The sequence below is a fragment of the Vanessa cardui genome, chromosome 8 (assembly GCF_905220365.1).
Source record: "Vanessa cardui chromosome 8, ilVanCard2.1, whole genome shotgun sequence".
Taxonomy (NCBI): Eukaryota; Metazoa; Arthropoda; class Insecta; order Lepidoptera; family Nymphalidae; genus Vanessa; species Vanessa cardui.
In genome coordinates this window covers 13,522,400-13,542,977 of record NC_061130.1, presented here as the reverse complement: position 1 = coordinate 13,542,977, position 20,578 = coordinate 13,522,400, and the positions used below count along the sequence as shown (strand labels likewise).

The window sequence follows — 20,578 nt, the reverse complement described above, 5'->3', positions numbered from 1 at the left end:
TTCATGATATTTTCCTTGACCGCCGAGCACGAGATGAATTATAAACACATGTGTGGGTTTGAACCCGAACTCATCGGTTGAGATGCACGTGTTCTAACCACTGGGCCATCTCAGGTTCACATTAACATTTCACACAGTCATAGTGACCCCGTATTAAAGTAATACCATAGCAATCTGTTTTCAATAGACATCACATAAATATATTCATCTCTTTCCTACAAATCTATATCAAATAGATGCTATGGCTCTGCCCGACAGAGAAATCTGTGTTTTTCTTAGCGACACCGCAAGGAAGACACATACGGGGCGTATTAAACCTCGCTTCTAATTTAATGTGTTAACCCGTAATAAAGTCCTAATGAAAGTTATTGTATAGTATTTTCGCAGATAAAGTTCCTTTGAAATTATAATATTAATTAATAATAACCCGCTCGCTTTCATTCGCCATAAGTTAAGCACTATCTCTAGTTATTTCTTCAGTAACTTCCCGCTTGCACTGTTTGCCGTTGAATTCAATATAATATCTACGATTCGAAATTTAAAATAAGGTCGTTTAGTTTATTGGTGTAGTTGATGTTGAAAAAAGATATCATGACATTTAGACCAAAAGTCATTATTAATAGTCATGAAACTTATCAAAACGTCAAGACATATAGACAAAGAAAAGCCACTTCTGACAGCACTGTGTGCCCAGAGTAGTCTACCACTATTTTTAAGAAGACTTGTTTTTGTTAAAGTATAAGTAAAAAAAGGAGTATCTCAACTCCTTTTTTTACTTATACTTTTAGGCCTTAGGCCTAGTAGTTAGAACGCGTGCATCTTCACCGTGCATTCCACCAACCCGCATTGGAACAGCGTGATGGAATGTGTTCCAAACCCTTTCCTTAGTGGAAGAGGGCCTTATCTCAGCAGTGGGAAATGTACAGGCTGTTACTTTACTTTAAGTCAAAAATTTTGGGAAATAACATTCGAAAGTATTTTTACTTCATAATTTTTGCCAAAGTTATTACATCCCTCCTAATTTGACAGAACGAATAGTTATTCTCAATAGTGAACATCGTGTGATGATGAGATGAGATGACGTCTGAAGGTCCGCTCATATACGCTTACAAACTGTAGGTTGTATGGGAATAAATGGACAGATTTTTAAGCACATTTTATATTTTATAGCTGTTGGAAAAACGATGCAGTGAAACAAATATAACAGCGAGTAAATTGACAAAAGAACAACTAATACGCGTCATATCCGCAAGCAACGGTAAATAAATATAATGACAAGTTAAATAGAGTCAAATAAATATACTTTAATTTAGATACACACTAAAAATTATGTGTATAAGTAAAAAAAAACTAAAGATGGGAGTTGAAAGGAAGTTGCTTTATATATATATTTTGCATGTTTGAAGAACATTTAAGATTAATTAAATGTAAATAAATAATTAATTATTTAAAAATTCCGTCCATAACGATACCAAAAAAGAAGTTCGGGTAATCAGGTAATCAGGCAGAATTTCAATGAAATTAGTCACATGCGGGTTTCCTCACGATGGTTTCTTTTACCGCCGAGCACGAGATGAATTATAAATAAAAATTAAGCACACATATATAGTGGTGCTTGCCTGAGTTTAAACCCGAAATTATCGGTTAAGATGAACGCGTTCTAACCACTGGGCCATCTCGGCTCACGTAAAAGAAATACATTCCAACATTCGAAGCTATGGATGTCCCGTTGCTTACCAGATGACCTTGGAATGTTGGAACTTTTGGAGGGTAACCGTGTGTTAGTTATCTTCCTCACGGATGGGAAAGGCAAAGATCTTGTTGATAAGTTATATATGTATTTCTTATTAGTCCTCTTGTGTTATGATTCGCTTGTGTTTTGGCACAGCCCTCCTCAGAGAAACTTATATAATAGAAAATTATCGAAAGTTAACATGTAACAGAATATCCCTAATACATCTAGGTTTTTTTAAGTTGTTTTTCATTAAGTACCAGATGAATGATAAATACATATACCAGGTATATGGCAAATATGCTTTACTTATTTTAGGGGCTTGAGTCCATTTCTGATAAAATTCTGCAGTTCATCATACCAAAACCATCAATAATATGGAAAATAAGATGGATTTAATTTTAATTAATCAAGAAATAAAATAATAAATAAACAAAATATTCACAAATATTTTACGAAAAAGCATCAAGGTAAAATACCATATAACCGGTGAATATGTACTTATATTTTAAAAGCGAAAGTAACTCTTTCGACCTGTGACTCTGACACTTTCACGGCCAAACTGTTTTGAAATCTCAAGGAAGGATATCAAATCAAAATATACTTTATTCAAGTAGCGTTTTACACTTTTGAATCGGATTTAACAAATTTATATTAAGTTAATGTTGTCTTAAATTTTCGCGATTATTACACATTTAAATAAAACTAGTTATTACGGATTTTAATCGCGTATATTAATTATTTTGGACATCCCGACGTTTCGAGCACTTTACAGCGTTCGTGGTCACGGGTAGAGGTAGTAGGTAGTCAGTCTACTAAAAGTCTACTAAAGTAGTCTACTAAAAGTGTAAACGTCGGGATGTCCAAAATAATTAATATACGCGATTAAAATCCGTTATAACTAGTTTTATTTATATTAAGTTAATCAACTTTCGTTCGGAAAGTAAAATTCTTACTCTTTTTTTAAAAATTTAAAAATAAAAAGTCAATTAATCATATAGTCGTGAATGGAAGTCAACAAGTATTAGATATACGCTTTTTTTATCATCTATATTATCTTGTTTTGAATGTCGCGATCTTTACTTCTTTACTTTACATTGTATTTTTTACAAACGATTTGAATTTAAGAAACGGCAAAGTTAAAAACGTCTGTGGAATTTAATTATAGAAACGGATACCTTGCCCCTAGAAGGATTTATTATTGCTTATTGATTATTATGGATAAACTATTTTAGTTCTAATAACTTAACGAACAATTCTTGGAACGCGAATTACAGGATAAATATATGTAAACCTAACAAATAGAAGTAACGGATGTATGAAAAAAGAAGAACTAATAAGGAAAAAATGTTGTACAAAAATAGTAAAAAGAACAGGAAGTCACAAAGGAAAAAGGAAACAAAATAATCATAAATAAACCACGTAATATTTAAGGAACACTATGAAACGAGAAAACCAAAATCGGTTAGGTTAATCCATAAATTCAATCGTAGAAAAGTAGATTCACAAAGAAAGTTCCTATTCCCTTCCTTTTATAACCTGAGTGCCTTCAAACGAGGAGTAAAGATGCATCTTGTGGGCCGGCATGGCGAGGGTGACTAGTACAAAACGTTCTTACTGACTGTGCTGGCCGTCTCGTTTGGACTTCCCATCAGGTGGAGTGGCGTCATATATCTATCTCCGGATAGATATATGACGCCACTCCGTATAACACACGTATAATCATCATCCTCAATGCCTTTTCCCAATTTTATTTGGGGTCAGCGCAGCGTGTCTTCTCCTTCCACAGTTCTCTGTCAGACATCATCTCACAAGTACCTAACATTTTTTCTAACTATATCATCTTTCACAGAATCCATTCATCGTTTTTTTGGTCATCCTCTACCTCTTTATCCGTCTAAATCCATACTCAAGGCCGTTTTCACAATATGTTACTCATTCCTTCATATAACATGCCCATACCATGATAGTCGCCGTCCACATAACTTCTCGTCTATCGGAATCACTTTCGAACTTCAAAATTCCTCTTATGTACTCATTCCTTCACATCACATCACATCACATTACATCATCAGCCCATTTTTGTCCACTGCTGGACATAGGCCTCTACAAGTGCACGCCACTGTGGTCTTTCTTCGGCTACTCGCATCCAGCTCCTGCCTACCGCCTTGCGTTAATCATCACTCCACCGTGCCTGAGGACGTCCTTCACTACGTTTGCCGAGACGCGGTCTCCACTCTAGAACACGTTTTCCCCAACAGTTGTCGGTTCTGCGACAAATGTGACCAGACCACTGCCACTTCAGCTTACTAATCCGGTGGGCTATGTCGATGACTTTGGTTCTTTGACGGATAACCTCATTTCTGATGCGATCTTTAGAGAAACGCCGAGCATAGCCCTTTCCATAGCACGCTGAGTGACTTTAAACTGGTGGATCAGCCTTGACTCATTCCATACCCATAGAAGGAATTATTTATATACATTTAAAAAAAATTAAAAGTAATCGTGACATCACAATAAATCATCGGAATTATCAATGCGAATGTTATTGTATTCTTATTGATAAATTCTTACTACTACTTCTTTTTACACGTTTTTGCTATCAGGATGACGTGATCCATCCACTATCGATTTGATAGTTCGTTTCCATATAAGCCTATCTCGGAATTACCCACGTCGTACTTATTTTACCGCCAAACAGTCATACTTTGTTCTGTTGTGTTCTAGTTTGAACGTTGAATGAGCTTAATCGATGCCAATCGTTATCTAAATTTGCCAAAATTTTTTTTGCTTGAATTGTAACCAATGTCCTTACTGACATCTAAGATCTTTCGACGATTATGAGTTTTTTTTTTCGTTTGATTTTTATGCATTTAATATGTAAATATATTTCGTTATAAATATTTTTATAAATCAATTACAAGAACACCTGTTTATGTTACAGTATCAGCGTTTTAATCAAATGTATTTATTATAATCTATGTTCTTAGTCACTAACGAAAATACGCCATAATAACTGAAAGTCATAATGGAAGGCAGGGCGCGTCATAATGTGGGAATAGATCTATACTCTATTCCAATCATATGAGGAGAAAGGCCAAATAAACATCAATTAACAACAAAATGACGTGGTATCATTGATCGAGATCGAGTTTATTTCGTTGATTCTTCTCAAGTCCGCACCAATCAATAAGTAAATGTAATGCTCCTACTTTAAATAAAGGAATTTGAGTTTGAGTTTGAAAAAAAAATATATACCTAGCTGAGTTATTAGTAAATTAAAATCATTAAAACCGTAATTCGAAGATTTGTTTGTCTTTATTCCCACTTCGATTGGAATATCAATAAAAATACACACACCAAAATTGTCAGTTATCAATAATGTCTTAACTATCTTTCAAAGAACTATAGCAATACGTAGTATATTACTACTAATTACAAATATTCCCTTGACAGATTTTATAGCTGTGTCCTTAAAATGCAAATTACCTAACGTACCTACATTATAGAGACAAATTAATGTGTCAAGAAATCCCTAATTTCGTATTAACGAATTTCAATTTCCATTTCCAATTCAGAGTGTAGTGGATTTAAGAGATCCAGTGATGGGACTAGAACATTGAAATATATATATTTTTTTTGTTGAAAATTAGACTATTAAAATTGTTTAATATACTTCAATTTTGTTTTTGTGAGGACGCTATGTATTATCGTTTGTGATACCTGGTCTGCATTCATGCTTTATTATTCAGTGAACAGTAGCCAATTCCTACAAAACCGCACAGTAGAAGACACTGGCATAATTTCATCAATGATCAATACAAGGAGTATTGGAAAAATATTTAAGTAGAACCCGTTCATAAATAACTTGTACAAAAAATATGCACAGTTACTTCAATAAACATAAACAATAATTAATTTAATGATGACGTTGACCTCCTGGCCGATTTCGTACAAGGCAACGTAAGTAATTTAGAAAATATTCTGGTGCTTAAATATTTTCGCAAACATTGGTGCTCTCTTAAACACTCTATTTATTTTCTCATTGTCATGATTCGATGGAATGCGAGCGGTAAGAGTTCAGACTCAAGACCAATGACATGCTTTCCGTACTTGGCCACGCATGTTTCATGTGTAATTTTAAAATCTGGTCTCTGAACCCATATCTGGCCACTAGACGAACGATGCAATCAATTAATTGAATTAATTTATAACAATATCAGAAACAATAATCACAAATGATCCTTTATCGGATTATATACATTATCGCTTTTTATTCCAAATAATCGTAACTTTAGTCTGTAATGATTTTTTTAAGTATCGCCTCGTTTGGTTAAACTTCACTCCGTGTGAAACCGTAAGGCGGTCTGCACCTAAATACTAAAAGGGTGAGACACTTTTCTTTTACTATAAACATAATACACTTCAATCAAATCAAATTGTTTATTAAATAAGTTTTATTCAAAAATAATTATAGTCATAATACGAATAACTTAAATAATTTAGTTATAATAATATAATTTAATTTTCACGGGTACCGTCATTTTTTATACGTGTGATCACAGATCAAAGTTTTAGTGCTGAATTCCTTAATTGTGAAAAAATGGCGTCTTAAATGTTGTCGATAATGTTATGTATTTCGGGTGTTGAATTAAAGTGAATATAAGTATTGGAGTGGATTAGTGTTGTATTATATATAGAGATACATTGATCGTCAACTGTTTGTAGTGTACATAACTGAGGTATTATTATTATATAAGGTTTGTTTATTTGTCCTAATTTGCTTGGAATAGGTTGTAGTGTTTCATTGCCTTATCTGTATTTCTCTGTCTGTATCTCTTTGGTCTTTTGAGGCTGCAGGTATCGAGATCATAGGTTCCAGGCTAAGATTTTTTTTACATGTCTTTGTTAAAACATTTTCAGTATTCGATCGTGATTAAATAGTAATGTTACATCCCTGTGAATATGGCGTGTATTAAGAAACAGATTTTTAATATAACCGTACCGTGTGATAGACAAATTTAAAAGTTGTAAAGGAAATGTCGTAAACGCCGAAATATTTTTATCAAATTAATAGTTAGTCATAGTCGCCCATATGAAATACTAAATTTTGATGCATTTATTACACGCAGTAATTAAAAAGGCTTTGTGTGTATATATAACAAGCAAAAATTAAAAGATCGTTAATGATTTTTTTTTGTATTTCTAATCGATGTTAAATTTTGAAATTAATAAATAATTTATGAGACGCAGTTCTTTTATAAAATATAGAAGAAATCGTGTCGTTTTGTACCTTTCAGATCCGAATTTAATTTTTTACAAAAAATTCTTTGACTTTATTTATTCTCGTCTTTTCATTAATCGGTTTTAATTTATTTCATTGTGTCTATTATTTAATACATAATTCATTCCAAGCACGTATCCCACGAAAATTCTCATTATTTCAAAATTTTAACTGGTGTGACCCAAAAAACTCAAATCAAATTATTTTAATTTTATTTTATACGTTGATTTTATATCGTATTCTTAATAATTTTCTGTTCTATTTTTTAAATTTAATACGAGCATTAACAAAAACGAATCAAAATTATACTTAAACGTTATCACCATCACTAATAACACGGTGATCTCATGTAATCATTGAAAATCAAAATTTTATTTGAGAGTCATTTGGATTATAGCTTAATTATCGGAACGGATTTCGTTATCAAATCAATTTCCTTTGCAATTGTGGTTTATAAAGATAATTACGATTATGCCAACTATGTTAATATTGCAAGTTAATATGGCTGCTTTAACATGGCCGATATAAATAATAATGCCAATGAGAAAAATTTTGAACCAGATAATTTTATATTAATAGTAGTCAGCGGCGGCTTTGCTAGTGTTTTAGCTGTTGGTTGTCATATGGTAGGCATTAAAGTAACCTATAATCTTGCTTAGAGTTAAAGTTTGTTACAAAGCAAATATGATCAAATTCGGTACAATAGTTTGGCAGTGTAAAAACTACAGACAGACAGATAGAGAGAGTTATTTTCACAATTTTAATATTAGTATAGAAGTGGAATAAAGGCTAAACAATCTATTGTTATTCCAAAATCAATCAATCACAGATAAGCTAGGTTTTAATTTTTTTAAGTATATTAGAAATGGTACAAATAACTTAAGATATTACTTATATTCCTTCACCCTTCGTTAAGCTCAACACTTGTGTTAGTAGTATGTAGGATAGACTAAAGGGTCGGGATCGATCCAGTGATTTTTACATCGCTAAGTATATCGTAAACCATTGTGATTGACGCTTAAATATAACATTATTTTTAGCACATTTAACGGCAATTATTGACAAGGAAATATGATAACAAATAAACATTTTTGCCATACTTTCTCTTCACATATTTGATTTAAGGAGTAAGTTTCACGAAAAAGGGCTAGCCTCCTACTACTTCCAAATGCAGTATTTTTAAAAAACAGTAACTTTTTATATAAATATACTATTATATGTATATATACTATGATGTGTCGAGTTTCTACAATATCTCCTAACCAACGAAATTGTTTTGAAATTATTTTATTTATATTGGTTTGATATCTGCATAACACCAGGTCGTAACAAAGGAAAATGAAATATTAATGATGACTTTTTTCATTTCTTAAGCACATATTATACCGTAATAATACCATAACATTTATGTTAATACCGAATTGGTATTGTCTGCAAAATAATCTAAGTAAAAAAACGTATATATTCATAAGAAATTTTAAATTAAAATAATATAACAATAAGAAGTTTACACGAGAAATCAAAAATAAATCCAAATCCTTATTTTGTAATCAATATAATATCCGAGGGTATATCCCCTTTTGAGACGATAAACATAATCTTATCTTATTAAATAATGCAATTATTTACGTCAATGGATGTATATCAAATCAACTCTTTAGTAATTTTTATCGTCAAGTGCTACTAGGTCAAAATATCAATTCTACTGAAAATAACTTCCAAGGAACTCAGACCTTCTTTTTTTACACACATATATTTATATAGTATAAAACAAAGTCGCTTTCTCTGTAATTTTAAAACTAGGCATCGGATTTTGATGCGTTCTTTTAATAGATGGAATGATCTAGTAAATAAACAAATTACGCTAGTTTTACTAAAAAATAACGAATCAAAGACCTTGAATTAATGGTCAAAATTTTAATAATCTTTTAACAATACAGCTAGTGACCTACCCAAGCTTTACATGGGCGCATTTTAAATAGTATAATATTTTTGGTGACACTAAATTCCATTATGTCTTCTTTCTGTTTTAGGAGATTTATTTCCGACTAGTTTGCTAAAAATTGAGTTAGCTCGAACACACACACACACTACAGGCACAAGGGACATAGCATCTTAGTTCCCAAGGTTGGTGGTACGTTGACGATGTAAGGAACAGTTAATATTTTTTACACCGTCATTGTCTATGCGTTACGTAGATATAATTCATATCCTTTTGCACTCAGGAATATAGTTGGTTACCAGCGAAAATATTCTTATAATTGTATTATTAGTAAAAGAGATCCTCGACATAAAAAGAACCATACAGTACGTATATATAATATTTGCATAGTAGTAAAGATAATCTATATTCATCGAAAATAATCGTAATTCAAATCGTATTCTCCAAAAAATATGTCTCTTCTTTGTAATACCAAATACGTCATTTCAAATGCAGAATAATGATGTCGTGCATTTGGATTAGTTGAGGCTTTCCTGGCATCTTAGTTCCCAAGGATGGCGAATTGGCATTTACGTTTAATTAGTAATATTTCTTATAGGACTAATGTCTATATGCCATTTGTCAGTCCGCTTACCGAAAACATAAAACCAGGAGACTTATTATTCAATAACATGAAAAGTAAAATGATCTAGACCTGATGACCTATTTTATTCCAAAGTGACAAGTCGGACTAGTTTGTCAGAAATAATTATAAGATATGACTTAATTTGTATCTATAAATGTAATAGGAGCGAATAATAGTCACAAAATGTCGAAAGGCCTGACTAAATTCTTCTTTATTTTGATGGGAGTGGGAAGGATGAAAAATTTAGAACATATTGTTCCTCTACTAGTTGCTTGGTAACTGTTAAGTAGATTCTACTCTTCTTTTAGGCGAGTAAGAAGGTAGGAAGATTTAGAACATAATTTTCCTCTACTCATGGTTTGATCATATATAGGTAAATATAATTAAAAATATGTACGGAACATATAATATATTTGATTGTAATGCTTATAATCCTATCTTCATAATTTATATTTAGTCCAAGTAAATAATAATATATATTTTTTTATCGTCATAAATTACGTTAATCTTTTAATGTCAGTGTTTCGTAACAAATTTAAAATCGAAGATAATTTCAAGGCTATCTTCTCTGTTTTAAACTTTACGAACATTACTTCGTTTTCCGAAATGCATGCATGCATATTATTTTGGAACGAATTTGTTTTACAGTACATTTAGCTGAAAGATCGCATCACGAAAGGTAAATTATGTGTTCAGACAGTTTAGCCAACTTTTCTTTCTTTTCTTCTTTCGCGCTTTCTCATTTATTTCGATTTATAAGAATAAGAAATATATTTCTTACCATTTATTTGTTTATTTTCAAGTCTCAATGGTTGTTAATTTATTTCATTCTGTCTGTCATTGAATATGCAATATATACAGATAGTAACTTCATTCCATGGTGTTCGACAAGGACTCTTTTTCATTTAGGTTAGATGTTTTTAACAACAATTCATATTAATACAATTTACCATGACAGTCGGAAGCGATCCTTCGAGTGAACTTCGGGGAACTATTAAAAAAAACGTTTGAAATTGAATGCCTAGTTTTTGAATTTGAAGAAGATTATATATTAGAAAAAAGTAATTAGACTAGAATGTTTAAAGTTATTGAAGACAGGTGAAAATATCTGTTCTCGAAAATGATTTTCAAATGTTAGATTTCAGGGTTTACGGTACATGATAAGTAAACAATAACATAAGACGTTTTAAATAATACTATGTTTATCTCAGCTTAGTTTTTTTCATAAACATAAACAATAAATCAAGACATCTTTTCAGACGCCGAAGACAACTGAACAAGTCTTCAAAATGTACAAAACAATCGCAGAATGCTACGAAGGGCAATCTGTTTTTATCACAGGAGGCACCGGTTTTCTGGGAAAGGTAAATGTTATTCTTAATTTTTATTTCATAATTTTTAATTTATTAGAAAAATATGCTTCGAAAGATATCCGTACTCAAACATCAATCACTTCTCACCGACATATAGAAGACGATTATTTAAATGTAGACTATGCATTGTACGCTATACATTGAAAAGGCTTAGTAGAAAAATTTATGCGTGTATAAAACAAATACAGTAATATATCACGTCTTGTAGTTTGTAAACAAACTGTATTAAGTCCTTGTTTGTAATTAAACTATGTTAGTCAAGTACCCAAAGAAACGACAGCATTGTTTAAAACGCTTGGATAAACACAGCGACGTTTTGTACTAAAAAACTACCTATTTAGAAAAATGCATGTATGTAAATATACGTCAGATTTTAATTTTTCAATAATTTAAATCTTGTACTCTCGAATATAGGATTTTGAAGCACTTATTACCGATGCGATAAAGAATACTTATTATTCGTTAATTCAGTTAATTATATTGTATGAACAGTTCAAAATTATGTCACATTTTAGTAACTAATAGGAGATCTTCTATTTTGTCTTAAATTTTCGCGATTATTACACATTTAAATAAAACTAATTATAGCGGATGAATCGCGTATATTAATTATTTTTAAACATCCCTAAGACGTTTCGAGCACTTTGCAGTGTTCGTGGCCACGGGTAGACTAAGATGACATTTGTCTATTTGAAGAACAAAGGAAATATTATTAACAACTACCGCCAACGATTTCTCAATTGATATCTTGAGTAACGTTCCGGTTGCACGCAGAAGGCACTAACTGTATCTTTAGGTCTTGCAGTCTGTTGGATTTGGGATTTTTAATAAGTGGATCCCAGGTGTTAGAAAGTCTCCAACCATCTTCTCTATTGAAGTTCGGATGTTTTTGAATTTCAATAGCCTCGCGTATCATTCTAGGAATTAATCTGTGTTCTCTAGCGAGGATCTGTGGTTTATCAAATCGGATAAAATGGTTAGGTTTATCCAGATCATGTTCACAGACTGCAGACTTAGAAGAACGCCTATTTTTGACATCTCCTATATGTTCCTTGACCCTGGTACCGATACTTCTCTTTGTTTGGCCTATGTAAGATAAACCACACTCACATTCGAGTTTATATACTCCTGCAGTTTGTAAAGGAATATTACTCTTGATAGGTCTCAAGAACTGGCTCACTATCTTATGAGGCTTGTAAACGGTTTTAATTGAAGCTCGCTTCAAGATGTTGCCAATCCTGTCTGTAACTCCCTTCACATATGGTAGAAATGCAGGTTGTCGCTCAACTGTGGGTGGCTTGATGTTTAAAAATAATTAATATACGCGATTCATCCGTTATAATTAGTTTTATTTAGATCTTCTATTTGTCTAAATATAGTTACGAATATTTGGGGAAACTATTTGTTTATTTGTGTACTTTTATTCATATTATTGTATGGTATTAAATATCGTCCCAAATTTAGACCATCTATATACAACTAATCTCGTTTATTGTAGTTTTGAAGTCTATTTTTTTTTAATGTTATTTGTATAAACATTACAATGTAAGTACATGTTTTAGGTGATCTTAGAGAAATTACTATACAGCTGTCCTGGAATAGACAAAGTGTTCGTAATGGTCAGAGACAAGAAAAACACAATTGCGCAGCAAAGAATCCAGAAGATCCTGGAACAGCCGGTATGTTGATAATCATTTTTTGGTTTATATTAACATTATCTAAGTATTTGGCAACTTTATAATTGTAGTTTTATATTCAATGTGCGTGATCCTGTGATAATAGTCTTGAATATCGTCGTATTTCATGAATAGGGATGAAATTGCAAACCATCTACTTTTCAGAAGTTCTTTACGTCATATTTTTTATGAGTAGTATAATCTTTATGTGTAATCGTTACTTTGCGGTGATGACTGACGAATTTCTATTTCTTCTCTAAGACTCACTTATCGTGAGTTGAGAATCTCTTCTTCTTTTGGAATAAAGTCTTGTCGATTCCTTCCTACATAATATTATGTACACTATTTATGCCAGAGAAAATAGATGAAATTCTGAATACTCTAAATTAGTTAGTTTAAATCTATATCTATATCTCTATCTTATTGTTTAATGATTTGATTTAGATTTTCTCAAGATTAAGAGATGAAAATCCAAAAGCCTTGGAGAAAATTGTACCCGTCGTGGGCGACATCTCTGAGCCCAAACTCGGACTCAGCGCTCAGGATGAGGAACTCATAACTAGTAAGGTAATGGAAATGATATATTTTCAACAATACAATCCTGGTGATTATGGTTTAATTTAATTTTACGTTTAAGTTATAAAAGGACCAGTAATGCTATATTTTAAGACAGATAAAGTATCTCAATTGTGAAATTGTGATTATAAGGATAGCTTTGAGAAATATTCATACACTCTTACTTCAAACACGCCTAATAACTGACATAACACAACAATCATTATCGTTGTACATGCTGATTTATAGTAGGAAAAATCTAAGTATAAGTATCCCTTGGTGTTTATTATTTCAAAGAAATTCGAAGACCATTTAATGTGATCTGTGGTACTTAAAGATTATGGTTTTAGGTTTCAATAGTATTCCACGTCGCTGCCACAATTAAGTTCAATGAACCATTCGAAGTTGCCATGAACATAAACGTGGCAGGCACCAAACGGGTACTCGAACTCAGTCATCGCATGAAGAATATAAAGGTTAGTTTGTAATAATATATAAACTATTGACATTTAATTCTTATTTTTTTTAATCTGTATATATTTCGTCGTCATTATTTATATTCGATTTTGTTGTAACTTTTGTTTTCATAAGTTTTTTTAATCTAGCCTTGCAATTATTTTTTTAAATATTTTGCCATTCTAATGAAGCTAAATTTAGCTGAAACTAATTTATTTTATAAATTCACTAGTACATTTTTTAAGAAAATGATATAGAATTTTAAAATTTTGTATTTCAAATTTTATTTTCAATTAAATACTTCTCAGTATCAATTAATTTGAAGTTTTAGTAAATCAAAATATCATGCTCATTTATTTATAATTTTCAGAGATCTTATTTTAAGTCTTCTAATTCAATCCAAATAACATGTATTAACAAAAAAATTCTTCACTATTTACTGATTGTGTAACAGTTGGTAATATTTTCTATGATTATAAAAATCGTGTCTCTTTTTAGGCGTTTGTTTACGTTTCAACTGCGTATTCAAATTCAGACAGAGAGATAATAGAGGAAGTCGTATATCCAGCACCGGCGTCTTTGAATGAACTGAAGAAATTACTAGAGATTGGACTAACAGAAGAACAAGTGAAGAATCTTATAGGTGAGACTTTACTAAACGATACGTATGAATAACAATATAGGCGTAAAGAGTTTTTTTGCCATGAAAGTAGCTCAACGCACACATATAAAACAGGTCGTAATGTTATACATAGCCACATACACACACAGGTCTTATACTGGTTGTAGAGGTAAAGGATGACCAAAGAAACGATGGATGGATTGTGTGAAAGACGATTTGGTTAGAAAGAATTTTACTTGGGAGATGACGTCCGATAGAGAAGTATGGAAGAAGACTTGCTATGCCGACCTTAAATAAAATTGGGATAAGGGCAGGAGGATGATGATCAGCCACATATTCACACAAGACACTCACAGAGACACACACACATACACACAAGATGTAAATAAGATTAATATACAGTCGGGGTAAGAAAAGGTTCGTCACCTTAGGATCGATTTTCGTATGCTCACTATGAGCGATAATCTGCTTTACCGATCGAGAATGACATATTGCGTCGCAATGATTCGATGATTAGATTCAAAAGGTACTAAGAGTTTAAGACTTGATAAAGGAATTAATTTGAAAACTGAGGAAGGTTTTCTTACTCTGACTGTACATGTAAAATTATAACAAGAGATTATTGTTCCCATAGGTAACAGACCCAATACGTATACATTTACAAAAGCGATTGCAGAGAACCTTATAGCTGACAAAAACAATCGTATACCATCTGTGATAATCCGACCATCTGTGGGTGAGTGTGATATCTTTATATACACATAAGTCTTCTGTACGTATGTAATTAAACTTCTTATAATGGCTTCTTATAATAATTCGTTCCAAATTGTGATTGATTAGGTCATTTCTGATATTTGTCTGAGCCGAGATGGCCCAGTGGTCAGAACATCGTCTTAACCGACGATCGCGGGTTCAAACCCAGGCAGGCACAACTGAATATTCTTGTGCTTAATTTGTGTTTATAATTCATCTCGTACTCGGTGGTAAACGAAAACATCGTGAGGAAACCTGCATAATTATGTGTAGGTAAAAAAAAATTCTGCCACATGTGTATTCCATAAGTCAAATAAATATTGTGTATACAGCAATTTATTTAAACAACAGTTTTTGAATGGACAGTACTTTATCACACAAGAATTACTTTCTCATTATTGTAATTGTTTGTTTTTGCGTTATTATCTATTGTTATCACTACATAGTATAAAATAAAGTCGCTCACCGCTCTTTGTCCCTATGTATTCTTAGATCTTTAAAATTACGCAACGGATTTTATGCGGTTTTTCTAATAAATAGAGTGATTCAAGAGGATAGTTTTTGTATAAAACATTGACAATAAAGCAAAGAAACATTGCTAATTTTAGAAGTTTCTAATGTGCTTTAAATAAACAAATTCTGTAGGATATTTAGTATTAATATTGCATCCGTGCGAAGAAGAAGGGTTGCTATATAGTTAATTAAAGGGCGATTATATTTATTGATGAGAAAATACGTCTATGTCTACCAAATACTATTAACAGCTAGTTTAAACATACGACTAAAAAGATAAAACATTAAGGCTTACGAAATATAGTTGTTATTTTTGTTAATTAATTTTAATTGTGTAACTTGGTTTTGATATAAGAATTGCTTAATTAGACCAAGGCTCAGAACCTAGACCGCAATAGATATATCATGATGATAGATATAGTATTTTAATATATGTTAATATTATAAATGTGCAAGTAACTTTGTCTGTGTGTCGGTCTTTCACGACCAAACCGCTGAACCGAATTTAATGAAATTTGGTATGAAGCACAACTTGACCTCTAAGAAAGGACATAGGCTACTTTTTTATCAATACCCTAAAATGCAAGCGAAACCGCGGGCGACTACTAGTAATACATAAAAGTAACAGCCTGTAAATTTTCTCACTGCTCGGTTAAGGCCTCATCTGCCACTGAATAGAGGGCTTGGAACATATTCCTCCACGCTGTTCCAATGCGGTTGGTGGAATGTACATGTGGCAGAATTTCGATGAAATTAGGCACATGCAGGTTTCCTCACGATGTTTTCCTTCACCGCCGAGCATGAGATGAATTATAAACACAAATTAACCACATATATATATATATATATAGTGGTGCTTGACTAGATTGAACCAGATATCATCAGTTAAGATGCACGCGTTCTAACCACTGGACCATCTCAGCTCACTAGTAATACATAATTTTATTTTAATTCAAAACAGACTATAAGAGTTGCTTTATTTCAAAAATTTAATCAATGTTATTTGCCTTACATCAATCATTGAAATAAGTGAGAAGGCTTGCGTGTCTTTTTATTATTGTTCGATTTTATTGTCAATTTTGATTATTGCAGTATCATCCAGCAAGACAGAGCCTCTTGTTGGCTGGGTTGACAACTGGTTTGGAGCCTCCGCCCTCATGACTACAATCTCTAAGGGCTTGAACCGCGTTGTTCTCGCTCACCCCTCAAATTGTCTTGATCTCATACCAGTTGATTACGTTTCAAACTTAATAATCGTCGCTGCAACGAAATGTGAAAGGTAATTTATTGATTCATTTGAAAAAACACTGTTTGTGTATGTTTCCAAAATAAACAAATAACTATTTATTTATTTATTTTGGAAACATACAGTAACTATTGAATAGATAAAAATTTTAACACAAAAAGTATTATTTAAACCTTAATTGTTTCCTTTGTTAAATAATTCATACAATTTTTATAGTTACAGTATAGATGCAAATAATTATTATTAAAATTTAATTAAAATTTTAAATTTAACAATCTTCAAAGTTAATTTAAATTAAATTAAATCGAACTTTAAAAATAGATAGACATATTATATTGACATTGACTAATTAAAAATTAAGTAAGGCAGTAAATAATATAGTAAATTAAAAATAATAAATTCACACAATAATTCACATTAATAGATAATGTTTAAAACAATATACTAAGAGATATAAGATTACACAATGTTATCGCTTAACACAGCCTCAATCGACTTTCTATATTTGGTGAATATAATGCATATATACGAGGTATGTCAATTCAGATGTTTTAATCTGAAACAAAAGACGAATATATAAATTTTGATGAAGTAGTTCAGTGCTCACGATCAAACATAGTAAGAATATCTAATATATAATATTGGGTTATGGTAACATTCCCAACGAGTGGGCTTGATCGAACTATTTCAAATTTTAAATTGTTTTCTTTAATTTCATCATATCCTGTGGATTTTATAAGATATTTGCATACATGCAGTATAATGTAATGTGTAATTATATAGAGCTGACGCAATATCATAATACTTTGTTTTGTTTTGACGTCATTCAATTACAAAAAGTGTTTGTCTTATAATTCAGTTAAAAGAACAATTATTTCATTGAAATTTATATCTTAATTTGCTTTAATCACACTTTGTTTTCTTTGTGCCAACTTTTTTTTCTTGGTGATTTAGATGTAATCTTTGCAGGTCAAACGAAGTCGCGGTATACAACTGCAGTTCAAGTGCAGAAAATCCAATAACAATGAAACATTTGAGCGAACTCATCATTGAAGATGCACACAAGAACAAATGTTGTAAGTAATTAATTATTACCTTAATTATCTTGTAGTTCAACTAGATAATATATATCCAATCCTGTCATCCAATTAGTATTGACACATAACGTAATTAGGTAGTATGAATTGATATAGATTGACTCAGATCGCCCAATATGTAATTAGAAAAATGCTTGATAAAATAATTGTATGAAGAATGATGATGTAAAATAGAGTTATGACAGTTATCTTTTTATCTTAGATAATTATAAGTAGTATCTTATCCTATATTAACTTAAATCAAAAATCCATACCCATGTGGGTGGTACTACTCACTCGTGATATATTTGCCTAATAAACAGTACTTAGTATTGTTACACCTTAACTTTGAGTTAAGGGGGGGAGGTTTAATTAACGGCATTAAGACAATAACATCTTAGTTACGAATAGAAGGGATAGGTACGAGTATTATTTCTTATAGTGTCAATGTCTATGGTAAGAGCTGACTCTCCGTCAAGCATTTCTCAGATCAAAAATTATATATATTTTGAATATTTTAGATGATGTGCCATTGCCGTTCGTATACTTCACACAGAATAAAATGCTGGTATTCCTTTTAACGCTGATACTTCAAACGATACCAGCCTATGTAGGAGACATCATTTTATTGTTAATAGGAAAAAAATCCAGGTAATTAACAAATATTAATTCTAAACTATAAATAAGTTTAAACATAACCTAATAGACTCAAATCAACGAATGAGCTCACACGAGACTATCTCTCTGTGATCTCAAACTAAATATTTTGATCACAAGCCAAACATCACATTATTGTCATATGCTTAAATTTCTTACATAAATTTTGTGCTCGGCGAAGGGAAACATCGTAAGAAAACCTTTATAAGTCGGATAATTCTATAACTTTATGACATGTGTAACCCACCTGTGGCATATGACATATGACAACCTATACCACATAGGCTACAAATCTTCTCTTTAATACTTACCTACATATACATAACTTATTTTGCTACTTCCCAGTGATTAAACATTTAATATTTACATTTCCTAATGTCATTAGACCATCTTTTGCAACATATTTTAGTTGAATATTTTTATGAAACAATTACAATAAATTTTCAGAAAACCTAATTTCTGAAATATTATCAATTATTATCAATATATTGTACCCTCTTCCTATAATTACTATGTTTTTATTTCATTCATAGATTCATAAAAATCCAAGCGAAAATATCATTGGTCAGAAATACACTGGAATATTTCACATCGCATACTTGGGTCATAAAGGCGTCGAAGACGAGGGCTTTAGCGCAATCTCTAACAGGAATCGACAAAGAAACGTTTCCCTGCGATCCAGCAGATATTGTATGGAACGAATATATTCCAACATACTGTGCGGGTATACGAAAGTTTTTATTACCAAGCAAGTAATAAAATTATTTAATACGTAAATAAAAATTAACTATAAGAATTTAAAAAGAATACAAATCAAATGTGGTATAAAGCATGAATAATGGAGTAACTTAGCTTTTGGAGACTGACCTTTTTATTTTTCTAATTATTATATTTAGAAAGATAAAACAATAATAAGCGAGCTAAATTATTGTCTTATGAAAGAATCCCATTAATCTCTGTACTAGCAATATATAATTACAATGCAATGACTAGCGAGAGAATTAGTGGAAAAGAAAATGAATACTCCACAATTAAATTGGAAAGAGAGGTAATCACTAGAATGCTTATGATAAAAATGTATTAAGTCACATCGATAGAAATGATGACCACACAAACATTATGTATAACGCGCCATCTACTTTAAATAGCCTTTCAGTTAAAAGCCTAGCCATTTTATTAACGACGTTACACCAGCGACCAGAATGACATTAAGCATATGTATCGTTATATTGTCGGTTTTGTTAAGGCTTAGTGTTTTAGTTCTTAATAATTTAGTTGAATAAATTTCATAAATTAAATTTTTGATACTTTTTGCATTGTAGAAATTGAGTTTTTGTAAGGTTTCATTAAAAAGGCTAGGCTAGTAATTGAATGGCTAAATAAAGTCACATGTGACATGTATGTAAAACTTCAACCTATGAACAATTTTCTGAATATTTGATGTGTGTTCGAGGGACCCCTGAATGGTTTTAATGGGATCCGATAGTTGGCGCTGCCATCGGGTCCAGGATGTTATTTTAATAAAAATGAAGTTGGGACGGGAAACTATTTATTTTGAAGAAAAAATAATTTAGTTATGTATGTAAATGATGATTTTGTATATATAAATGTTAAATTGTCATCATGATTAACTTAAATTTATTTATTACTTAATTATTTATTTAAGTATCTCGGTTTAAGTTTATTTATTCCTTTCATTGTGTGATATAATTAGTGGACTTATTTTGGATAATTTAATAAATTAGTAAAAAAAAAATTATATTTCATTTTATACCTAACCTAACCAAAAACTTCCTATATATAATTACATCTAAGTACTTGTCATGACAAATGTTTTGGTAAAGCCTTAGAAAGAATACCCATAAATATATAATAGTTAGATTTAGACCATGCCTGTAATGTTTCTCAGTAATATTTGACATTTAAAATGCTTTCTCAAAAAGTAAGTGTTATTGTTTGCGGTATATTCCTTTCGCTCACAACTTTATCGTTTTATTTTTAGCTTGCATTACTTATGAACACTACTTATGAAAATAACCTAAAATCAACATATAAAATAGAAATTGAT

At 31.2% G+C, this 20,578-nt stretch overlaps 1 protein-coding gene across 2 annotated transcripts; it reads left to right on the top strand.

Annotated features, from left to right (window-relative positions):
* Nucleotides 1-5,982: 5,982 nt before the first annotated feature.
* Nucleotides 5,983-19,890, top strand: LOC124532055 (putative fatty acyl-CoA reductase CG5065). Of its 2 annotated transcripts, none has more exons than XM_047106684.1 (11): nt 5,983-6,120; nt 10,843-10,947; nt 12,519-12,635; nt 13,077-13,199; nt 13,538-13,663; nt 14,142-14,286; nt 14,900-15,001; nt 16,624-16,810; nt 17,747-17,853; nt 18,375-18,504; nt 19,044-19,890. In XM_047106684.1, exons 2-11 carry the CDS (start codon nt 10,873-10,875, stop codon nt 19,264-19,266), a joined length of 1,335 nt encoding a protein of 444 aa, XP_046962640.1. In that variant the 5' UTR covers nt 5,983-6,120; nt 10,843-10,872; the 3' UTR covers nt 19,267-19,890. The 2 variants fall into 2 exon arrangements, with proteins under 2 accessions (XP_046962640.1, XP_046962641.1); XM_047106685.1 differs by lacking the exon at nt 5,983-6,120 and adding an exon at nt 9,124-9,143.
* Nucleotides 19,891-20,578: the final 688 nt, after the last annotated feature.